The following is a 25,443-nucleotide window of genomic DNA, read 5'->3' as shown; positions in this document are numbered from 1 at the left end:
CCATTGATGACATTTATTTCGGCCACCTGCCTCAATGCTGTGAGAGTCTGACGTTAAGTGACGTTTAAGGTTTAACTTTACCTGTAGCACTCAGTGCTGTATCTCTGAAATCATTTTGTCCTTTGAGTTTTAGCGCTGTAAAATTGACTGTGGGGGAAGACGGATAGCTCTTCTGGGTAAAGAAGAGATAAAGGAATGGGTGGAAAAGCAGAATGAGAGATGGTGTAGAGGTTGATTGAGGTGAAGTGTGAAAAAAGTTGAGAAGGAGAAAGATATATATAGGTTAGAGGTCTATGGAGAGATGAAAAGTGAATTAAGGAGATATGAAAGAAGAGATGTAAAGAAATGGATGGATAGAGCGAGAGAGAAAGAGGGAAAAGGTTATAATTTTGATGGTTCTGATTCTGATTTACAGGTCAGTACTGCTGGGACCAAAACGAGCCGAGCGGGAGGCGGAGGAAAGTCCAGTGAAGCAGCGTCCACCAGAACCTCCTCACTGCGCAGCTACAGCAGACAACAGAGCCTGCCCAGGAGGTACACATACACACACAGTAATACAGTAATACAGTAGGTGTCCCAATAAAATGGGCACAGTGAGCGGAATCAAAGGTAATACAGTAGTTGTTTCCAATAAAGTGACCACAGTAAGTGAAAGCACAAGGTAGTGTAGTAGAGTGTTTCCAATAAAGTGGCCATCAGTGGGTGCAAGAACAAGGTAGTATAGAAGGTGTTTCTAATAAAATGGCCAGTACAGTGAGTGGAGTCACAGAGTACAGTAGGGTGTTTCCAATAAAGTGGCCAAAGTGAGTGGAAGAACAAGGTAGTAAAGCAGGTGTTTCTAATAATGTGACCACCAGTGAGTGGAATCACAAGGTACAGTTCAGTAGGTGTTTCTAATAAAATGGCCAGTACAGTGAGTGGAGTCACAGAGTACAGTAGGGTGTTTCTAATAAAGTGGCCACAGTGAGTGCAATCACAAGGTAATACAGTAGGTGTTTCCAATAAAATGGCCATCAGTGGGTGTAACCACAAGTTAAAGAAGGTGTTTCTAATGAAATGACCAATTAGAGCAAACAGGGTGTGTAGGTGTTTCTGATAAAGGTGCCAGTTAATGTAGGCACAAAGTACAGTTCAGTAGGTGTTTCTAATAAAGTGGCCACAGTAAGTGGATGGGTCAGAACTTCCCAAGTAATACAGAGGAACACATGTATCAGCTGCTTTACAGTAAGAGTCCTGGTTTTGTCTCAGTTTTCGTTTCATTTCCTATTAGAGATAATTATATAAGTAGAATATGATCCGTGACCGGCTTTCTGCTGCGTATTGGCCTGAATTAGGCAATTTCAGAATAATATTTGATGAGTGTGATTACTGGATGAGCTGACTCGACTCTTTCATGCTTTGGTTGGAGCTGAAGTTCTGGCCCAGGTTGGCTGTATTTCCTCGTCATTGCTCAAGAACTTTCCACAAGACGTTTGGTGAAGTTTCCACTGAGGCTTTTGAAGTTTGGGTTTGACTTGTGAAGTGGTGTTAGTGTGACGGACGTATTAAAGAGAACGTTGTCTGAAGAGCCGTCTGAAAAACACGACCTAGAGGAGAAGGTCACAGTATTGGAGTATTGGGCCTTTAGCATGCTTTTTACAATATATCATATTCATATTCATAGTGCATTATATTTATCTTATAAAGAAATTATTAGGTTCCCCCCCCCGAGAAAAAACAGCGATAACACAGGTCATTGCCCTTTTTAGACCTTAAAGGAGAACTCTGGTGTAAAATGGACTTTTGTTGTAGTAAAACATGATAAAAAGTTCTTATCTTTGATTAATAGCACACCTCCGTTCTCCCACAGCGTTCAGAGATCCAGAAATTTTAACAGTTTCTCCAACACATACCCTTCAGACTGGGTGACACAGGGCATAATTTACCCTGATAAATCACTTTTTACACCGTTATCCAGCGTAAAGTAGCTCCACCCCTCCTTACCAGCATCCGGAGAGCCTTGAAATTTAAAACGAGCCATTAAAAAAAGCTTATTAAAAACCACTGTTTACATCCTATAATGCTTGCCTCAGCTCCAAGCGCCGCCAATAATCCTATATAATAATACATATATAATAATACAGTAGCATATTAATAACTGATGATGTTTCTGTTTGGCACAGGTTGATCCAGTACCCCCCTCCCCCCTCCAAAGGCGGCATCACTGTAACATCAGAAGACCTGGAGTGCCTTAGAGACGGAGAATTTCTAAATGATGTCATAATTGATTTCTACCTCAAGTGAGTGTTTACAGTGTCTAATTTCGTCAAGAAAAGGATTTGAGACAAATTGATACAGTTGATTTAGCAGTGTGGGCAGTGTGCCAAGTCCTGCTGGAAAATGAAAATTCGCTTCTCCATAAAAGTAAGATTTTGTGGGAAAACAAAACTGCACTGACTTTAGACTTGATAATAAAACACAGTGGATCAACACCAGCAGATGATACGACTCTCCAAACCATCACTGATCATCAGTAAATTTTCCATTTTTTATTTGTAAATAAAGAGAGCTGGAGGAAGAGTGGAGAGACACACAGTCCAAGCAGCTTGAGAGCCTTGTCATCTCATTTCATTTTCCAGCAGGACTTGCCCACGCTGATAAAATACCAATTGGTCTTATTATATAATTTTCTAATTTTCTGAGACAGATTTTGGGGTTTTCATTTGCTGCTGTGTGTGATACATCTATATAATATATGATTTTCACATTTGCAACTGATTTACTGAAATAAAGTAATTTTTTCAATTATATTCTTATGTTCTATAATGCATTAGTGTGTGTATATAAATTCTGCTGTTTGTCTGCAGGTATCTGCAGCAGGAGAGAGCTGATCAGGAAGTGGCCAGCAGGTCCCACATCTTCAGCAGCTTCTTCTACAAGCAGCTCACGCGCAAAGACAACATCAGCGAGGAAGAGGCCGGTGGCACGTGAGCATCACACTTACACACACTCGTTATATAATAGACTTCCTCAGTAAACACAACATTTAATGGAAAAAAGAGAAGAAATATCACACAGGCTTTCATTCATACAAACTGAAGCTGCTGAATATGAAGGCGTGTGTTTGTTGTTTCTGGCAGAGCGCAGTACAGACGCCACCGCAGAGTCAAAACATGGACCAGACACGTAGATATCTTCAGCAAAGACTTCCTCTTCATACCAGTCAACCAGGAGTGAGTCTCTCTTACACTCTCACACATACACACACACTCTCCAGACGAGCATCTTAGCATTAGGCTTAGTAATAAAATGAATAATTAGCTTTAAACATGGTTTAGACAGCCAGATTCACAATGAGAAGATTTTCTCAAAACTTGGGAAAAACAGATGTTAATATGAAGCAATAGAGCTCCTTTATATCTGAATACTTTCATTTTCTTTATTGTTTTTGTTTTTAACAAGAATGAGAGTTAATGTGAAGAACAAAAAAACATTAAAAATATAAATATTTTAAACAATTTATTTAACTACATACTACATACAGTACTACTAAAAAGTTTGTTCTCGTTCAGTGTTTTTATTTTTAATTTATTTCTCCTACATAGTAATTGAATAGTGGAGTGATCTATTAGATTATGAAGGAACACATAATGAATCATGTAGTAACTTAAAAACAGTGTTAAACAAACCAAAATACTCTGTGAAATATCTGGAGAGCTGTTTGTTAACTTGCGGTTTCTGAAGCTGGTAACTCTGATAAACTTATCCTGTACAACAGAGGAAACTCTTATTATTCTATAATTTCCTTGGTTGTCCTGATGAGTGCCAATTTCTTCACTATAACGTTTTTGGTGATCTTTGCGGTGACTGCACTTTCAAAGTTCTTGAATTCTTAAATGATCTTTTTTTTCTTTACTTGATTTGTTCTTCTCATACATTTACTGTATAACTGGAACTCTACCTCTTCACTACTTTATACACATTAAGAGACAAGAAGTAATTAACTCTTGATGAGTTCAGCACAGCTGTTAACTGAAAGCCTGAATTCCAGGTGACTCTACCTCATAAAACTGACTAAGAAAATCCAGCAGAGATGTGTGAAACTGTCTCTATATTTAAGCATGAGGTGAATCTAAAATACAAAACATATTCTGGTTTATGTAACACTTTTTTTTTGTTTACTAAATAATTGCATCTTTTTCTTTATAGTTTGGATTACTTTAGCATTAAACTACATTCAGAAAAAAATAAATAATGAAAAAGCACATAATTGAAGGTGTGTGCAAATTGTTTGACTGGTACTAGGTATATAAAAGTATACAAATGTTAACCACAGGTCACTGATTTTCCCTTTTGATTTTCCGGCTGTATGATCACTTTGGGTCAGCAAACACTGAATAAACACAGTGAGTAAACACTATAAACAGTGTTTTTGCTGTAAGTGCCAAACAGCACTCATTCAAACAGCATCTAAAACCCAACCTAAAGGAGTTTAAAAATGTTCACGTACAAACAAATAAATGAGGATTTATAGCAGTAAGCAGTATGCATAGTCCATAGTGACCCCGCTGGGTGTGCTGCTCTCTGCCACTCTGGATTTATGAGAGGGAATTATGTTCAGCACATTTTGCACCGTTTTCTTAATCCTCCTCGTTCTGTTTGAGAGAAATTCTCCAAACGATTTAAACTGCAGGGAATAAAAAATTGGCACAGTGTTTTAATGTGACGCAGCTGAGAGCGTCACACATGTACTCAGAACATTTACCCGCTTACGCTCCAAACCATTTACATACAGTTGCACACTCTGTGCTTGCTCAGGGACATGCGAAGGAAGTGTGTGAGGTCATGACGGTCGTTCGAAGTGTGTGTGTTTGTCTCTCTATGTGTGTGTGTGTGTGTGTGTGTGGAACCCTGTGTACCCTGTGCAGTATGTTCTCCCTGCGATTAACAAGGTCGTCCTAATCAGCAGTACCCAGACTTCCCCTCGACCATCAATCTCAGACTCAGGGCAGAAAGAGTACAGCTGTTTTTATTAGAACAAATAGTGCCCACTGAAGAGAAAGCCAGGCATAGTAAATATATCATCTCTCTCTCTCTTTCTCTCTTCTTTCTGTGTGTGTGTGTGTGTGTGTGTGTGTGCTTAGATGGGTTAGTTTAGGCTACTTGTTTTTAAGGGGTGATACATTTATGAGGTTACATTCTCCCCCACACAATACTAGTGATAGGGGCATAAAGTTCCCCGTGCAAACACATCACTATTTTTACACCATTAACAAAAAAACTCAAAGTAGCTCCATGCTTCATTTGTAGAATTGAGGAAATGAGGGTCCTGACATTAAAAGCAAGAACTTTAAAACACTGTTTTTACACTCTGTATCTTCAGGTAGTTTGTTAAAATCACAGTTTATGTAAAAACACACAGTACTTTCCAGCCCCTGATACTGGCTAAAATTAATGTATATAGAACAATTAAAACATAAAACAAATGGATTAATTATTAAAACAAAGTTTATAGAAATATGTCTTGAGCTGCTTTTTGAAACTATTTACTGATGATGCTTGTCTGATCTCAAGTGGTAAACTGTTCCATTTCTTTGGAGCATAAAAACAAAAAGCTGCTTCCCCACTTCTCTTCTCTTCTTATTAACTTTTGGTACTTTAAGAAGATTGGAGGTGCTAGATCTTAAGGAACAACTGGGAACATAAAGAGACAGACAATCAGTAATATACGATGGTGCCAATCCATTTAAGGCCTTAAAACTAATAACAGTACTTTAAAATCAATTCTAAAAGATACTGGAAGCCAATGTAATGATACAATTATAATATAATAATATAATTAAAATATAAGTTAGAATTATACTGAAAAAAGTATCTGGATATAGGCTGAGAATATAATATTCAAAAGTGGAAATAGGAATAAGGGAGAATTAATATGTAAATTAGTATCATACTGACCCAGAACGTCTCTGAATGAACTTCTCCGATAGTACATACTTCTGAACGGGGAAATAGCGATTAGCGGCTAATGCTAATACTGCTCCAGCCTTGGTGCTGGAGAATTAAACTGAAACTCCTGTATAACTCTACTGTACTTCAGTGTTCCGAGCGGCTTTTCTGCTCCTTAATACCTGACTGGTAGAATTCATACATAAGGAACACCGGATTATAAGGAGCTCTGATGATTTTGGGGAAAATTAAAGGATTATAAGTGCGTCTTATATAGCGGTCAGTGAACAGTAGCTCTTTGTCTGTGTTTTTCTCTCTAGAGCTCACTGGTACTTGGTGGTGATCTGCTTCCCTGGTCTCCTCCAGGCTGAGAGCGTACCGTGGAAGAGCCTCGCTTCTTCAGAGGCTTCTGGGACCACGAATAAACCCCAGCTGCAGGATTCCAGCAAACCGGGCAGCCAGGGCCCAACGCTTTCTACAGAACAACGGCAAACAGGTACCGGACACAGTACGGCTATACCACAGATACCACCTCCAGAGGTGTTTGTTGTAGAAGGAGCTGTTTAGGGTGGTGCCTGTATATGGTATCTAGGCCAGACGTCTCTGGGGTCCTGTAAACAGGGTTCGTACGGGTGCTTGAAATCCTGGAAAATGCTTGAATTTTAACGTTGTGTTTTCCAGGCCTGGAAAGTGCTGGAATTTTGGAGAAAGTGCTTGAAAATGCTTAAAATTCTAACTACATTTACTTTACAATAAATAACTATGTGGCTAAATAAATTCACTTAAAGAAAAAAATTGCAGAGCGTAAAATAAAAAAAGGCTTTAATTTCTTCTCCTTCTGCACAACAATTCTGGTTGTGTTTACGTAAACATAATACCATCTCTTGCAGTGTGACAAAAAACAAATCAATAATTTTGATTATTTTTTAAGTATACCGTCGCTGTCCAATGAAAAACGCTTATCTCCAAAACAGCAACTTTACAGGAGAGAGAAAAAAACTTGTAAACTTTCAATGGAAGTCAATGTAAAAAGAGTTTTTTTCAGGTCATTTTGAAGAGTTTCTATTGGACCATTCATCAAGAAATTTGGCCACAGTGTAAGGGACAGTTTGTCTGTTCAAATTATATAGTAAACTAAAAATCAGCAAAAATGGAGATAAGTGTTTTTCAATTGACAGCGACGATATGTATGTATAAATGCTCTCAACTCATCCTGATTTTGAAATACTACAGTAACTCAGTCAGCTCAATCAAATGAATAGGGTAAACATGCAGTGAAGAACATTTATATGGTGTTTAAATTGTGTGAAACTGACACCAATAAATTCATAATTCCTGCTATTTACTTACTTAGAAGTTTTTTTTTTTGTCTGTAGGATAGTCGCTGAGAAGTGGGGAGAATAGTTTTTCGATATATATATTGCTTATCGCTGAATCGCAGTTTTGAGATGTCACCGTTAGCATTAATTTACCACAGCTGAAAACAGGTGCTGGAAAAACTTGAAAATGGGCCTTAAAAGTGCTTGAATTTTACCTTGTAAAAGGTGTATGAACTCTGTCTAAATATGGTCCCTTTGACAAGATCAGGCCTTCACATCCACTGCTGTTTTTTTAATCTGTGAGTGGTCATAATATTATGGCTCTTCAGTGTGTTCTTCAAATAGAAAAATATGTTCTTATTTCTTCACCTTAATTAACCTTTTTGGCACGAACGAACACACACACACACACACAAACATTTTTTTACAAACACACACACACACATCTCCACTAATTAAATTCAGTAATCTGGATTTCCACATGTGGCTCTGATGTTTCCTGGAGGTGTAAGAACATCTCAGCTGTGTCTGAAACCTGATCGAATGTTTAACAGCTCCCCCAAAGTGACTGAGGATTCTGTACAGCGAGGACACACACACACACACACACACACACACACACACACACACACACACACACACACACACAGTGTGACTCAACAGTGCACAGTGTTCCAACAAAGGGGAATGTGCAGTCACTCCTATCTAAAGTTGATCACTTACGCTTATATTACTTGATCTTTTTTTTTCCCTGAGGGAACCCAAGGCATCCGTCCATCCATCTGTTCGTCCATCCATCCGTCCGTCCATCCATCTGTCTGTCCATCCATTTATCTATCCATCTCCCCAACACAACTTCAGTGATAACTTAAAAAAGTTACATTTGGACACTAAATGTGCTTTAAATTTTGCCTTAAATTTGCTGTGCTTTTTAAATAGATCAAATCTTAACTTATTAATGATTCACTACACAAATTAATCATCATCATTTTGAGCAAATGGCTGGTGCCGATATCTTTATGGAAGTGTGTGGGTGTAGATCTATGTTGTCTTAAGCTGTTTATTAGCAAAATATCTCCAGTTCTAAAGTAAAAAATACATTTGTGTGAATTGTAGCCAGTGTGGGCTTGAATCTGTGGTAATTAGTGTTCTCCTGCAAGTGTGTTGAGCTGTAGTTTGGTTGTGATGTGTTTCTATACGTTTCTCAGAGGAAGCTTGTATTAGCCTTTAGATTTCTAGCATTGATAGCGTTAAAGGACAAATAAAATCCTAGCTTAATAGCTAATTTTGAGGAGCTAATTTTGATAAAGCCCTGTTTATGTATGTACTGTACATTATTTTACCTGCTGTTACAATAGAAACAGTATTTCTTTATAACGTCACTGTGAACCTGTCAGTGTGTTTTTTTATGAATTGTTTTATATTGTTGTTTGTTTCAGTTATTCATCCTCAGAGACAGAGACATAATAAGATGTGCTTTACCAGATCCAGACGTTTATTCTAGTTATTGCAGATTCAGCTTCCTGCAGTGACTGAACTCAGATAAGAGCAGGAGCAAAGAGCACAAACAGTCATGAATTCTGCATCGTAAAATGATTGTAATATAATGATTGCTGGAAGAATTACGAGAGCAGCTTTTTAAACGCTTGTTTTTAAAGTTTGGCCTCAGCTGCCCGAAGGAGCTTTTTTATATAATCTTGAGGACGTTCTGATCTAAAGGATTAAATTCCTGAAATATGTCCTGAAGGCAAACGTAAACAGTGATGTTGGTGACTCAGCGAGTCGGTTGTAAAATCGAACCACTTGGCTCCTTATGAAGCTTCCTGAGAAAACGCCAAGAGTGTGTAAAACGCCCGGGAGACACGAGGAGGCTGCTCAGGACTCTTAAATACTACATAGCTTAGATCTGTACTACATAAATACATATGTGTAATTTTATGGCTACAATGTCTTTTTTATAACATTTTTATCTACTTCTATAGGGTCAGGTAATGTGTTTTTTTTTTGTAATTAAGTTTTATTAGTGTTTATACAGAGTTATAGTCTCTGGGGTCATTGTTAATATAATAGAGAGAGATAATAATATAAGTAAAATAACAGGCAAAAAAGGGGGGAGAGAGTGAACAAAAGAAAATATTAAACAATAAACCAAAACAAAAAACAAAAGGAACGGAAAAAAGGGCAAAAACTGAACAAAAGAAACTCTTAAATAACAAACCAAAACAAAAAAGCAACAAAAAACAAAAGGAAAAAAAATTAAACAATATATTAAAGAACAACAACAAAGGAAGCAGAATAGCTACAAAAAAACAATAGAGAAATAAATAAGCATTTGTTTTGTGTGTCGATATAAACAGATAGAAAAAAAGAAAAGAGGTAGAGAAGGAGAGGAATAAAGGAATATAATTCTATATTAGAATATTTTCTAATATAACATTCTATGCTATCTGATTCATTATTTTTCTTTTTCTTTGATTTTAGGAAGCACAGAAGGACCAAAGCGCAATTCTCCCGACCTACCAGTAAGTTCTGTTTCATAGATATTGGCAGTATTTCAGGCTCAAGTGAAGAAGAATACACTATGCTCTACATCATTCTGAACTCAATATATATTACTGAATAACTGAGAGTAATAAATACAATTTGATGAACCATATTCTGCCCTCTCATATGACTGGAACTAAGGTTATTATTTATAACGAAAAACAGCTTACCATCAGCTGCCGAAGTCCGAGAGAGCACAGTTGTCCTTGCTCTCTCTGGGTGGGTACAGTAGTTGGCACTCTCTCTTTTCCCTCATCACTCCTAGGGTGATGTGGATCAGCACAAGGCTGCGTCTGTGAGCTGATGTAGTATCAGAACCCGCAGAGTCGCTACGCTTTCCTCCGAGCGTTAGCGCTGTAATGCTACTCGGTAATGCTACAGCATCAGCAGCAGTGCTAAAAAGAGGCATGTGCCAGTCTTCACCCTCCTGGTGTTGGAGCATCACTAGTGATGGGGGATATACAGCTGAGTAGCAGCTGAGTGGGTGGGATAATCGCATATCTAAATTGGGGAGAAAATATGGATTAAAACCAATTCTGATGTATAGTTTGTTAGATAAATTATGTTTCACTATTGTGTATTTTTTTTCTCCAGTTATCAGCAAGTTGTTGTGAACTCTAAACGTATTAAACTCTCCAAAAATGTTATAGAAAGTTAAACTCACTTATTAAGCAAGAGTTTTTCAAGGACAAAAAGTGGCTCAAGCAAAAACCCTCCAGTCCATTTCTGTACAGTAAATATATTCACACGCAGTAAATATTGACATACTATTAGAGCTGTAATGTGGATGCTGAGTATGTTATTGTTTATTTCCTCACTCGTAAACTACACTAGTGAATATTTAGAGGGTGAACTCGGTGTTGAATCTATAGAAAAGTCGGCCAAATACAACAATGTTCACAATGTTTTGGTCATTTTCCAAATGGCCTTGTTGGCGAAAGACTCTGTATATTTACATCCTTATATAACCTCTCCTCAGCACTGCTGATACACACTGTATACAGAGAGTTAAACTGTTTATTATTGTGTGTTTTTGTGTTTTCAGGACTGTACTGTGCTCAGTTGCCAGAGGCAGAATGTGACCAGAAGGTAAAATATACATATATGTATATGTATGTGTTCATGTCTTGATCATAATTTAAGGTAAAGTAGAGCTTAATACAATTGAATCTGTAAAAATAAAGATTAGATATGTTTAAATGATGATTTTAAAATAAGAACCATTCATTCAAACCAATTTTCAGAATAAAACTGTAATGAAATAAATATTTTCAATATCCAAAATAAACCTCTAATAAGATTAATATCCAGAATAAAGTTGTAATAACTTGGTATGCAGAATGAATTTATAATGTAGATAGTCTAAGAAAACTATCTTTTATAAATTATTCTCTTCTAAAAATGATTAGAGCAGCAGGTTAACATTTCTTTTGCATGTTAAAAAGGAGTGTAACAATGCACTTTTTTTATTTATTCAATATATTTCTATAAATATTTGTAATCTTTGTGTAAGTGCTATTTATTATTTAGTAGTATCACTGCTATTTTAAGCTGAAACAAACTATTGTGCTGTTCAATGTCTTAATTAATCACCTAACCCCATTTTTTTTAAGTGATCTAGAGTAAAATTATCATTATTTAAGACATCTAAGCTGAAAAGTGGTGAACAGTAATGAAGTAAATGTAAATTTTCTACTTAAATAGATTTTCATGCATCTTTTACTAAAGTATTCCATTTTGGGTGACTTTAATTTGCAAACTCTTTAAAAAGACTGCAAAAAAAACTATGGATTGGCTTAAAATAAGTGACTAAAATTAAAAAACACGTGTGTGATTGGCTTTAGTCTAAAATGATTGACATATATTCTCCTCCCTTTGCTTATGCCCACTGGCTCTCTGGCCTGCACCATCAGAGTTCTGACCTCTGGTGTTCAAACAGCGCAACTGCAGGATATTTTATAGTAACAGAATATGAAATCGTCAAATTTTCTCATTGTGATGCATCGTTACATCCTAAATACCTCCTTTACCTTAAGGTAAAAATGTTATTTCTTTATACATAAGAGGAAATTCAGGGGTTTACATATTTGAATCTTCTGCTTTTAAGCAGTAAAATCTCTTGTAGAATGCAAACCTGGGAGCAGTATTTCACTATTCTAGATTGAATTCTTGTATAATTACTGTCGTTCTGGCTGATCCTGGGTCAATACTGAGTACTGAGTCTGATAGAAGCTGCTGGAGTTCTGCTCAGATGCAGGATCTTCAGTAAATCCAGCTCAGCAGGAGAGCAGATCGTCTGGGGTCAGAGCGAGCGCACCGGGTGGCAGGATCAGCTGATTATTCTCTCTCTCTGTTTGCTGCAGGCCCTGCATTTTGATCATGGACTCGCTGAAGCTGTCCTATCATCTTCGCATCTACACACTGTTACGAGAGTAAGTGTGCCTTATCAAATCTCTGTATTAACAACTTTACATTTTTTTAATTAAAAAAAGTGTACATCTGTGAAATCATTTGTAGATTAACGATTAGCTTATGGTCAGATTTAATCTGAAATTGATTTTAAATACACTTAGTCTACAAATTCTAATAATGCTATAGGAAATGAGTGTCTTTTTATTTGCACATAACAATTTATTTGGATTCTTTTTTTTTTTAATATGATCCTTTGCAAACCAAATAGCTTGATGCTGCCTCCGCCATGTTTCACAGTGTGTTCAGGACAATGAGCAGTGTTACTTTTCTACCACACACATCACTTTCTATTTAGACTAAAAAGTTTAACTTTGTTCTAATCTGACCTCAGAACCTTTTTCCACATGTTTTTTGTGTTCATACATGACTGCAAAAAGCACTTCTTACGTCTTTCTTTCAACAATGGTTTTCTTCTTCCACTCTTCCATAAAGTGAAGATTTGTGGAGAGCAGTACTTATAGGTATATAGATTATAGATTCTTCTGATCCACCTAAGCTGTGAATCTCTGCAGCTCCTTCAGAGTGACCATAGGCCTCTTGGCTCTGTCTGTCAGTTGACTAAATTACACACAGCTGGACTCACATTAAGTGACCAATTAAGCGACTTTACTCAGGGGTTTTAGTAAAAAGGGGGATGAAAACTTTTGCACGTCATACTTTTATTCTATTTTTATTTCACCTCACACTTACGTACTACTTTGTGTTGGTCTGTCAATTAAAATCTCAATAGAATACATTTGAGTTTGTGGTTGTAAGGTGAAAATGTGAAAAAGTTCAAGGGGTATGAATACTTTTTCAAGGATTCAAGGAGATTTATTGTCATTTTGCATCACGTATTAAATGAGGTGAAACAAAATTGTATTCTAATAGCCCAATTTACACCCAAAGAGCAATTTTCAAAATAGATAAATATAAAGACAAATACAAATAAAATGAAAATACAATAATGATGTATTATTAATAATTACTAGTGTGATTTAAAGCTCAGTATATCAGTATTCCAGTCCAGTTTTTTATTGGCCCTAATTTGACTGAACTCAGTACAGGTAGGCAGGGCAGTGGATTCCCCCGTCTCACATCTGCCTCTCATATTCAGACTCTTTATTATAATAATTAGCTGAGTCTGGCCTCTCTCTAAAAACCCTTTAAAACACACCCTGTGGCTCTGAAGAAGGAGCGCTGTCTGGACTGTTTAAAAAGAGCAAAGTGCTTTAAGATGAACATGACCTCATGTATGAGTGCCCAGATCACAGAATCCAGATATGAACTGCGAAATCCACAGCGAACTCCCACTGGCAGCAGAGCTGGCTGAGATCTGCTCAGGTGCTGGTTATGCTCCATGAATGTGTGTGAGCTGAGAGGAACATGCTTGTTGAGTTATGCACTGGTGCTAAAAGGCTAATGGAGCAAGTACATATGCTACAAACCAACAATTTATCCGAACCTGAGGGCTGGTCGGATCATATATTGACCCATATTTTGCCAATTGCTGCAGTATCTTTTCATTCAGTATGAAATGAAATATGCCAATATGGATTTTTGTTGCAGTTGCAGAAGCTCTTTAAATAAGCCATTGTTGAATTCCACTCAGTGTGTCGTTAGTATTTTTATATATATTATATATTTTAAATTGGTTTAATTTGCAATTCTATGCAATTTAAACTCCTGTATTTGTATAATGTATAAAACTAACCTTTCTTGTGGAGGAAGCAAAGAGTAAAGACTTGTAACACCACTAACAGGATACCCCTTTTAAAAGTGTGTTATGCACCATTACAACAAGTATTAGAAGCTTACAATTAGGGATGTCACAATTAATTATTAAGAATTAATTTTAATAATAAAAAAGTGGTGCCTTTGGTCGATCTGTGGGTTTTATATTAAAGCCAGGGTGCTAGACTAGTACTGTCTGTATGTGTATCAGATAATGTTATGAATTGGTGTATTCTCACTATAGATTACAAACTTTGGATCACTCCTCATCTAGAATAAGAAAAGTGCATTTTTTCCTATTTGTTTTTAATATGTGTAAAATAAGACTTTTACATTGTAAAGCCCTTGTAAAATCTAGAGATCATGTCTTTACTTGGTTCTGATAAGTTTGCTACATTTATATCTTTTTGTATTTAGATTTTCTGTGTAATTTTGTGATAATCAATGGAATATCTGGAGATATCTGAAAAAAATCTTGTTTTTTCAGTCCATAGTCTAGTTTTTTTATTTTTCACTTAGTGGTACTGCATTTTGAACTTTTATCTTTACCTGCAGTATTTTTGTTTGTGTATTTTTATGTTTATTTATTTGTTAATTTTTTATGTAACCGTGCCTCACATTACAGGTACCTGCAGGTGGAGTGGGAGGTCCGGAGGGGGACGCCGCGGACGTTTAATGATAACAGCATTAAAGGCAGCCACTGTAAAGTCCCCCTACAGGACAACAGCAGCGACTGCGGCCTTTACCTGCTGCAGTATGTAGAGAGCTTCCTACAGGTATGTGTGTAAAAAAAAAAAAAAAATGCTTTGTTATCCACTACGCTATACGAGCCAGAATTAAAGGAGGAGTCCGGTGCAAATGGAGTTGGGTTGTAGTAAAACATTACATTTTGGACTTGAAAAAACACAGTGGATCAACACCAGCAGATATCAGACATGTCTCTAAATCATCACTGATTGGTGGAAACTTCACACTAGACCTCGAGCAGCTTGAACTGTGTGTCTCTCCACTCTTCCTCCACACTCTGCTCCCTTGATTTACTTTAAATGAAATGTAAAATTTACTGATGATCAGTGATGGTTTGGAGAGTCATGTCTGTCATCTGCTGGTGTTGATCCACTGTGTTTTATTATCAAGTCTAAAGTCAGTGCAGTTTTGTTTTCCCACAAAATCTTACAGCACTTCATATCTTATAGCTTCCTTCTACTGAAAACAACTTTTATGGAGATGTGGATTTCATTTTTGGCACACTGCCCACAGTGCAGAAAGTACCTATTGGTCTTATGTAATATTCTAATTACCTGAGAAACTAATTAGATATCTAAAGCCCTATGCGGAAGGGGTAATCTTTTAATCTCCTCCGGCAATTTTAGTCCCGTCTGGTCATACATCTCTGAGTTTCGTCTCCTCGCCTTTAATAAAATAGATATTTGTCCACTGCTGCACACCGTAATTACACTTTGGGTGCACCACAGTTTCCACGGAGATCCACGTTAAAAAACACAACAGCGAGTGGAAATGGAGGAGCTACTGAACGCCGCAATGTCATGTGATTGAGATAAAAGCCAAAAAACTCACTGATCCTCCTGTTTTTTCAATTGCAGCCTGAATGCAGGAGTTTTATCACTGAGTAGAAGAGAGAAATATTTTTTGTATACCGTCCGGATAGGGCTTAACCAAACTGGAGTTTGTATGTATCTCAGCCAGAAATAGAGGTGATTCAGTGCCTTGCCCAAGGGCTCAACCATGGAAGCTTAGTAGACCTGGGCATCTAACCCAGAACCTTGTTACCAGATCCAGAACACATGGTATCTGTGGCCAAACCTTGTCCCGACCTCTATTTCCCAACTCTGCTTCTTTTTTATTGTGGGAACATCTTGATTCTGATCGGTTTGACTCTTGATTTGTTGGAAGCAGGAAAAACAAGGTACACTGAGTCACCAAATCACCATTTTTGGCCACCTGATGATATTTAAATAAAAGAGAAGGACAAGGGTTGGAAACATTGCTGTAATGTGTACACACACACACACACTCACACACACAAGAACACTAGAACACACGCTTGTGTGCAACCGAATAGCCCATTTTCCTCCACTGTTCTGTTCGAGTTAATTTCCTGCCAGACCTCCTCGAACGCTCTGATCTGCGGCTCGCTCTCCAGCACTAAGAGCATTCCTGCATCGTCACACTCCAGCTGATCAGCGTCTCATCTGAGAACACACTGAGCCAAACACAACACGGCACAACCCTGAGGAACACGGGAACCTCCTGAAGAACCACTGCGAGCACGGGCTGGGAACAGCCTGTGCTCCTCAGAGAACACGGATCTGAACAGCGTGTAAAGTGATAAACTGACGCGTGTCGTTTAGACCCTTTATACGCGTCTGTCTCTGCTTTCTTCACCTTTTTTTTATGCGTCTTTGTTTTGTTCCTCAGAATCCAGTGGTACACTTTGATCTCCCGCTGCGATTGGAGCGCTGGTTTCCGCGGCAGCAGGTGAGGAGAAAGAGGGAGGAGCTACGCGATCTGGTGCTTCAGCTGTACCGGAGACAAGCGGGAGGAGGAGGAGGAGAAGTGTGAACTCTGCAGAAACTGAGCGACAAACATGGCCTTGTTTTATACTAATAGAGAGAGAGAAATGTTTGTATTTATATTTCCTGTTAATTTATTTTAATTATAAAGTTTTTTAGTGTATGTGCAGTTTTGTACGTAATGTGTAAAGAGACTTAAATTATGTTTACTTAAATAAAGTCAGGATTGTTTTATAAATATATATATATATATATACGTTGGTGTGCTTTGTTAAAATAATACAATGTGGATGACTACCGTATTTTCGGTCTATAAGGCGCACTTAAAATACTTTAATTTTTCCAAAAATCGCTTATATCACTTTTAATCTATCTTTATATAATTCTATAGTTCTACCAGTCAGGTATTAAAGAGCATTAAAGCCAATCTAAACGCTGAAGTACATTAAAAAAAGTTATAAGGGTGATTTTTCAGTGAAGTTTCTTCACCACTAAGGCTGGGTGCAGCAGCATTAGCATTAGCCGCTAACAACAGTGCTAGCTCTTTCGCCATTCAGAGGAGAGTATATCAGACTGCACTTTACTTATTCCGTATATACCGGCAGTTCAAGTACACTATTATTAATTATTAACTTATCCTGTGCAACAAAGGGAACCCTTGGTCTTTCTTTCTTGGGGCGGTCCTGATGTGTGCCAGTTTCATCATGATTTTTTTTTTTTCTCGAAACAGTAAGCACTTTTTAATGCAAACATGCACTGGCTATGGCTATTGTTAGTTGCATTTTTTTATTTGATCAACTGATTTTGATTTGTGTACCTACAATTTAGTAGAATATTAGCATTTATTTGCATAATGCTGTCTAGTAAAATGCTTTTACGTCATATTACCAACATTAGCATTGTTAATTCCTTGTAAAACTAGACAGGAACACTAAAAAATGATTTGGCTAATTGACTAGATTTTGTAATAAGGCAGAATTAAGTCTCTATATTTGTGGATTAGCTGTGCTATAACCTGCTCGTTATCCAGTAGGATCTACAGTAGCTTTGGGAAAGCTGGTGGTTTGAGCATATGGACGGCTCGGCGGGGACGGGGACGGGATTAGTCCTCGGCCTGTGGGCTGTGGGCTGTCTTCACTCACTCATTAATTTGAATGTGTTGACTGGAAGATCAGTGCAGAGCCTGGTGAGGACGTCCTGCTGTGTCTTGAGGAGATTAGAGCTCATTACCTGTATCGGAATGCTCCTTTCTTTACTACACCGACAGGAGCCAGAGGAACTCTGCAGCTCTTTCTTTAGTTCCAGCTCTCCTGAGTGCTGTTTCTTTTCGCCTGGTTTTATACGCTCTTCTCCCATAAACTACGTCCTCGTGTAGTTGGTGCTCAGTGTTTAAAAGGCTTTGGGGGTAAACAACAGTTCATGACTCAGTCCTTAAAGCCCCTCTACAGGTCATCTTAAGAGGCTAAGTGAAGGTTAATGAGGGGAGATACCTGTAGGCGGGGATATGGGCCGGGGCGGTGGCGTGTCTGGCTGTTGAATGTTCTATGCTGCCTTTAAGTCCATCTCAGAAGTTCATATTTACGACTTTTAGGGATCGTCAATTGTTGGGAAAATGCTTTCTTGTGTAATTAGGCTTTTTCTGTTGCCAACAGAAAAAAAGTACAATACAGTATTTTAGACACATTATTATTTTCCTACATAGTAAATTAATAGTGAAGTGATCTATCAGTCTATGACAGAACACATAAGGAATCATGTAGTAACTTAAAAACAGTGTTAAAAAAAAAACTATACAATGTTTTTTGAGGCTGCTAACTCTGAAGAACCTATCCTGTACAACAGAGAAAACTCTCTTTCTCTCTTTCTTTCCTGGACAGGTCATGATGAGAGCCAGTTTCATCCTTATAACATTTTTGATAGTCTTCGCACTTGTGGATACTTTCGGATTGACTGACCTTCATTTCTTAAAGTAATTTTTTTTTTTTTTTTTTACTTTTCTTGACTTTATTTTATACGCTGAATGACTTTTGTATTAATCTACCGTGCATAAAATATGAAGTCCAAACTTTTGACTTGAACTGTATATCTACAATTAGTGCAAACAAAACAAATAAAGACTAATACTTTACTAAAGGTAAAAGAGGCAAATTAATAGTTAGAATTGTTTTATGTAGATTAACAATAGTAAATTGAAATTTACTGGGTGTTTAGACCAGTGTAGATACTAAGTTATGATGTATATCAGTGTGTTTGTGTATGTTTTGTTAAGGGCAGGGGTCAGGGGTCGGCGCGGTGTTGTGGTTCACTGGGTATCTCTGTAATGGGAGTTGACACTAGAATAGGCTGCAGCTTCAGCCCCTCTGCTCTGGACCAACAGGGTGACTGAGTTCGGTGGCCCCGGATTTGCTAATCTGGACTAGACTCTGAGATTAGAGCCGAATTACTCCCTCTGACAGAGATGGGATCCGACCCCCCCCTGCTCCAGAACCCTAATCCAGTCTTACTGGAAGACGAGTCCTGTTTCATTAAAGGAGGGGCTGTTTTTTCCAAGTAGAGAAGTTAGAGTATCTTTAAAACCATAAACAAATTAAATTTCTCATTCCATCGTTTTTTTCATTCATTTTAAATTGTCTAATTGTATCTCCAGTATGAATGAAGCCATGTAAGCTGAGGTGCTCAGGTGTTTCTATTTAACCCTGCTTTAGTTCACTGAATCAGTGGACTCTGAAGAAAGACAGGATTTCAGCTCTTGCTCATGAATATTCACGCATGCAAAACTCCTCTGATTGGCTAACAGCACTGCAGCAGAAAGTTTTTTCAGAGATACAGCCTTAGTTATAAAGATACAGCACTGAGTGCGAGATAAATTTAACCCTTAAACTTCTTAAGCTTAACGTCAGACTCTCAGCAGCACAGCTCTTCCCACAGGATGGATAGCGTTAACATTAACGTTGATAACGTTTATTTCAGCTTAACTAACGCTATTAAACTAAGCCCCAGAGTCTGCTTAATATCATAAAATCCGACATGACCAGCACACACTTTGACCGGTGTTCTGTCGAGTTGTGCTACCTGGTCAATCCAAGCTTCCCTAGTGTACATTTAAGTGTTCTGTAAAATGCAGAATCAACCGGAGATCCGATTTAAACCTATAGTTAATTACACAAAATAGCTAACGCTAACTAGCTGGTGTAAAAACAGAGCTTTAAGCTCTTTAGCTGACGAGACCGTGACTGCTCTACTGCAGCCTGGCTTCAGCTCTGAACCGAGACGGGCGGGCCATGAATACTAATTCACGGGTTAATGTAGACACGGTGCTTTTCCTGATCGACTCGTTTTTCTGATAATATTCTTTTTCTAGCTGCTGCAGACAATGAGGAAGAGGTTGAGGAAGATTTTCATCATGTGCAGCATCATAAACAACTCAGAGAGACCTGCCGTATTTCAGAATACAAAAAAAGAACAAGAAAAAGTGGATTTTAGCGTAAGAACACCTTTAAAAAGTTCGCAACTCTAGATTGACCATGTTTTCATCTAATGCCAAAATGCCAACAAAATTGCCATGACACGGTAAACTGCATGCATGAACGTAAATAAAAATGATTAACCCTCTTGTTTTGTTTTAGGTCAAATTGACCCATTTTAAAGTTCTAATGATCTGGAAAAACTGTTAAAAGTATTTTTTTAAGGATGAAACTTTTGCTTTCCTTGATCAGTGTAATCAACATTTAATATGAAAATGGTTCATCTCACATATTTGCAATACTCACAAAAAAAAAGTTGGAACATGTATTTTTTTTAAATAAAAAAACGTGTGAATCATCCTAATTGAACCATTACCTGTTAGAGGTGAGGAACACTATTACAGTAAATATTGATAGAATAATTAGTAATGGAGTTAGTATAATATATATATATATATATATATATATATATATATATATATATATATATATATATATATATATTTACACTGCTTGTTTTTTGTTTTTTTAGGGTTTCAGATCATCTTTTGGATCATTAAAGATACACCGGATCAAAATTACCATGACAAATGAACATAATAAGAGTGTTAATATGGGACTATATAATGTTTGTCTAAATATAATGAAAGAGTTTGGTTTGTTCCAGAAAATACTGCCAGTAAATTCATTCTAGGACACAAAACAGACAGAGGGTTAAAGGGAATGTCAGTCCATCTCAATATAACCACCACACTGTACCTCACTGTACCACACTGTACCCGTCTGACAGGGAAAGGGATTTGAGATTAGGTTTCTGCCGGTAAATCACTTCAGTGGAGTAAACAGATGCAGCGTGTTGACGGTAGGTGGCTGTGAAAGCTGTGGATGGCGGCTGCAGGGCTCTTGACTGGCAGCTTCACCCGGCGTTCTGGATAAAGGCCCGGACCCTGGCTCCCTCCGCCTCCTCCGGGCTCCTTATCCAATAACCAGCGTCTAGTATCTCGACTGTGATGTCACAGGTCTCTGTAAGACGCAGGTAGCGGCGCGTGGCGTCTAGAAGGACGTCTGGTTGATCTCCAGTCACACAGAGAGCTCTGAGGTTTGGGTTTATTAATAGTCAGGGTGAGGTGGTGTCGACATAATAGCCTAAAGTCTATTAGTAGCCTGATTCTGCCTGAATTGAATGGAGAAGCCTGTTCTTTGGAGTAGTTCCCTAAACGCTCTGCTCCAACAGTGCACTCATGCTATTGAAGCCTTTAGAGACTCGATTCTTCTTCATTGAGACAATGGCTCAGCATTAATGACCTTCCATAATGAGCCCAGAGGGTGAATGAATGGATGTCCAAGTAAATGGCAAAAGTACAGAACTGACACATTCTTGGAGTGCTCTGTAGTACTCTGTAGTACTCTGCCTTTGAAATGTGTGTTGAAAAATGCACAGATGTTTCTGGAAACAATGTTGTCTTGACTGTAGCATGAGCTGCTCTAGAATCTCAATGAACTTTTCTCCAATAATGAAACGGAAATTAACTTTAGACTTTGACTTGGACCATTTTAACACATATTACTGTATATATTCTCTGATCTGTAGTTCAGAGAATTCCACTGCTCTGTAGTGCTGTATGTTTAGGGTCATCGTCTTGCTGGAAGATCTCAAGTCTTTTACAGCCTCCAACAGCTTTTCTTTCTCCAGGATTGTTCTGTATTTATTTATCTCTATCCATCTTCATTCCATCAACTCTGACCATCTTCCTAAATCTGCCCCGGCTGAAGAAAAGCATCTCTGTACCACATATAGCCCTTTTGTATTTAGGCCAAAGATTTCTGCTTATATTTGTACTTCATCCCACGGTAAAATCTGTGCAGATAAAACTGTGCTCAGATAAATCAGTAGTCCAGATTCCAGCTTTGAAAGAAAAGGAAACTGTAAAGCTCACTTAGCTCACTGGTGTCACAAAATGCCACTGCCATCGATGTAGTTTATTTTATTTTTATTTATTTATTTATTTTTTATAATTATTTTTGCTATGTGTTTGAGTTGTTTTTGGTCTTATTTAATGTTTAGGTAACCTTTTTATTTATTTTTTTTAGCTGTCTTTTAACCTTCCTTTTATAGTTTATTTAATGTATTTAATTAAAATATTAAATTTGTTTTTAAGTTATTGCTTGTTATATTTTACACCTTTATGTTCTTAGTTTTATTTATTATTTTTCTGTAGTTAAAAACACTTTAATTTTCTTACCTATGATTTTCTTATTTTTAGCATTTTTTTTTTATATCTTACTTAAAAATATCTTATATGCTGGGTCTTTTTTTTTATTCTTTTTCTTTCACAGTCTTTTCCGTGTATTACCCTGAGTTTAAATAAAGGTTGATGGATTGATGAATTAAAATAGATGCAAAGGACCATCAAGGCTGTTATCAGTGACCAAAAACTCCAAAAGCAAGGTTATATCATGGTGTGGGGGTGTGTCATTACACTTCTGTAGCATGCAGCATTAATGCAGAAATGAGCATTAAGATCTTAGGGCAACATTAAAACTTTAAGACAACATCTTACCAGGAATGTCTGTGCATGTCTTTTTGTGTCTTTACAACAAGACAATGCAAAACCACATGCTGCTCACATTATAAGGATATATATGGAGAACACACGTCACTATAAGATGCTACATTATATCACAATTAAATACATTAAAGGGATTTGCCTCTTTTTTGGAATAGTTCCCATAGTGCCCTGCTCCAACAATGCACTCATGCTATTGATAGTCCTGTAAGGAGTGGATTCTGAGACAATGGCTCAGCGCTAATGATCTTTACACAATGAGCCCGGAGGTTAAATGATTTTCCGGGGAAACTTTGAAGAACAGAACTGTGATTAGCAGGTGGAGCAGCTTTCAGAACCTTGAGTGACCTGGAAAATTTCAGAGAAAGCAGAGCTAGAGAAATGGCAGATGTCACCTTGGATTTAACCGTCACATATCCAGTATTCTCCATCTGCCCCCTCGCCCCTCCGTCAAACACCCACATCCCTGACAGCATGGATCAGATCGGAGTTCAGACCACCTGGATACGCTAGATTTTAGATCCTCACAAACCAGATAACAAACACAGGAGCATCACAGCACATGTAGCACAGATTATAACACCCTGAAATAACATTACTTCCAATGTATTTTTACCTTACAAAAAAAATGTAGCTAAGCACAGCAAACTAAAGACTCTGAGACACTTTTTAATTCCAGCCACTCTGTTATTTTCTTTATATGTATCATTATATCTAATCCTATCTTAAAAAAAGTATTCATACCCCTTTAATTTATATATATTGTTCACTTTATGTTTACAAATGTAATTGTTTTTTTACAAAAGTAATAGTTTTTTTGTGGGGATTTTAAATAATAGACCAACAGAGTGTAGCAAGTAATTCTGATGTGAAAAGAAAACAGTGTATGGTTTTCAATATGCAAAATGTTGCAAATAAAAACCTCAAAACCACAAAAAAACAACCTTTTATTGCAGTTACAGCTGTAGGTCATTTTGGGGTTTATCTCTACCAGCTTTGATCATCTAGAGACTGTAAAGATTTTCCTCCATTCTTCTTTATAAAACAGTTGAAGATCAGTCAGGTTGGATGGAGAGCGCCTGTGAACAGCAGATTTCATCTCTCTCCACAGAGAATCAATTAGATTTAGGTCTTTAGGACTTTAACTGGATCATTCTAACACATGAATATTCTCTACTGTAGCTCTGGATGTATGTTTAGGGTCATCGTCTTGCCGGAAGGTCTCAAATCTTTTACAGCCTCCAACAGCTTTTCTTCTTCCAGGATTGTTCTGTTTTTATTTATCTCCATCCATCTTTAATCCATCAACTCTGACCAACTTCCCAAATCTGACCCTGCTGAGAAAAATCAGCAAAGCATCTCCACAGTGTGATGCTGCCACCACCATGTTTCACAGATTTGTGAAGTACGCAACTAATAGTGTTCCTGTGGACAGATTCTCCTGATTAACCTGAACTGTGGATCTAAAACTAAATTTAAAACAGATTTCTGACCATTTCTAACTGCAACATGGCTGCTGCTATTCAAGCTCAGTCCTTAAGTACTTAGGAAAAGTATCTGGACACTGCTGAGCCTGGTCACTGCACTGGTCATCTCGTGGTTTGACCGGTCTGTCGCGGCTAAAAGAAGCTTTGTTTGGGACCAGGCCAAAACCCACACTCCCAGTTCACTCAGAGAAAGGGCTAAGCCTGTGGACATAGCATGTGGCATACTGCCCTGGGTTCATTCATGAGGCCACCAGATAACCACAGGGGGCAGCACGATAGTCTGGGGTGCCAGACAACAGCCAATAACACATTGATGGAGGAGTAGGCGTGTCTAGAACCTCCATTCTGTGTTCTCCAGTTCTGTTCCTGCATACGGCCTGTTATAACTCATCAGCTATACTTCCCAAGGCCTTGGGGTTGAGTTAAACCAGATGTTTTGGAGTGAAGAAAAAGAATTCAACATTTCTGCAGGACCTTGACCTTCCATGGATGAGAGTGTAACACGATTAGCATTGCCCTGTTCAATGCTCTGGAAAAAATACAGATAGCACTTCAGTTTCTGAATCAGTTTCTCTGATTTTGCTATTTATGGGTTTATGTTTGAGTAAAATGAACATTGTTGTTTTATTCTATAAACTACAGACAACATTTCTCCCAAAATCCAAATAAAAATATTGTCATTTAGAGCATTTATTTTTTAGAAAATGGTGAGAAATGGCTGAAATAACAAAAAAAAGATGCAGAGCTTTCAGACCTCAAATAATGCAAAGAAAACAAGTTCATATTCATATAAAAGTTCAGAAATCAATATTTGGTGGAATAACCGTGGTTTTTAATCATGCATCTTGACATCATGTTCTCCTCCACCAGTCTTACACACTGCTTTTGGATAACTTTATGCTGCTTTACTCCTGGTGCAAAAATTCAAGCAGTTCAGTTTGGTTTGATGGCTTGTGATCATCCATCTTCATCTTGGGTAAAATAAAAAAACCTTCAATTTTTAAGTGCTCTCGTATTTTTCCAGAGTATTCCAGAGCAACCATTGATGCTAAGCTCATCAGCTCTCATGATTTCTGCTCTGACCTTTCAGGACGAAAACAAGACACCAGTAGTGTGTTTGTACAAGCCTTTTAACACGAGGATTACCAGTCTGACCAGCAGTGAAAGGTTCTATAGGATCACTACCATTACTGAAATGTAAGCCATTTAATGCAGTGAACGCTCAGGGATTACTGGTGTGTCCACACTTGAGAAAGTGAAGAGTGAACCACTTACTAAAGGACAAATACATCCAAAAAACACATAATAGTTAAGCGTAGTCTGTTTAATTGGGCAAAAAAAAATGCTTGGCCACATCATCGCTGTCCAATAAAAAATGAGAGGTAAAACCTTCTTAACTTTCTTACCATGGAAGT

The 25,443-nt window shown here is 37.6% G+C and overlaps 2 protein-coding genes across 4 annotated transcripts in view; one reads left to right on the top strand and one right to left on the bottom strand.

Annotated features, from left to right (window-relative positions):
- Positions 1 to 19,636, top strand: part of senp7b (SUMO specific peptidase 7b) — a 46,828-nt gene extending 27,192 nt beyond the window's left edge. For both annotated transcript variants that reach the window (XM_049471267.1, XM_022665381.2), the window contains exons 13-22: positions 416 to 534; positions 2,163 to 2,279; positions 2,847 to 2,966; positions 3,120 to 3,212; positions 6,249 to 6,424; positions 9,729 to 9,769; positions 10,837 to 10,880; positions 12,155 to 12,223; positions 14,602 to 14,752; positions 16,416 to 19,636. In XM_049471267.1, the coding sequence (XP_049327224.1) occupies positions 416 to 534; positions 2,163 to 2,279; positions 2,847 to 2,966; positions 3,120 to 3,212; positions 6,249 to 6,424; positions 9,729 to 9,769; positions 10,837 to 10,880; positions 12,155 to 12,223; positions 14,602 to 14,752; positions 16,416 to 16,559 (1,074 nt within the window). In that variant the 3' untranslated portion in view covers positions 16,560 to 19,636. The remainder of the gene's footprint in view (positions 1 to 415; positions 535 to 2,162; positions 2,280 to 2,846; positions 2,967 to 3,119; positions 3,213 to 6,248; positions 6,425 to 9,728; positions 9,770 to 10,836; positions 10,881 to 12,154; positions 12,224 to 14,601; positions 14,753 to 16,415) is intronic.
- The window catches only part of adgrg7.1 (adhesion G protein-coupled receptor G7, tandem duplicate 1), a 308,074-nt gene that overhangs the window by 55,935 nt on the left and 226,696 nt on the right, over positions 1 to 25,443 (bottom strand). Inside the window, exon 19 of one of the 2 annotated variants that reach the window (XR_007429229.1) lies at positions 24,763 to 24,782. The exons of the other annotated variant lie outside the window; for it this stretch is intronic. The gene's annotated coding sequence lies outside the window, so the exon portion shown is untranslated. Of the gene's footprint in view, positions 1 to 24,762; positions 24,783 to 25,443 lie in introns of those variants that run through there. 2 annotated transcript variants of the gene reach the window in all.

The sequence above is a fragment of the Astyanax mexicanus genome, chromosome 23 (assembly GCF_023375975.1).
Source record: "Astyanax mexicanus isolate ESR-SI-001 chromosome 23, AstMex3_surface, whole genome shotgun sequence".
NCBI lineage: Eukaryota > Metazoa > Chordata > Actinopteri > Characiformes > Acestrorhamphidae > Astyanax > Astyanax mexicanus.
The sequence above is the reverse complement of the archived record's forward strand: the minus strand, read 5'-3'. Positions and strand labels throughout refer to the sequence as shown.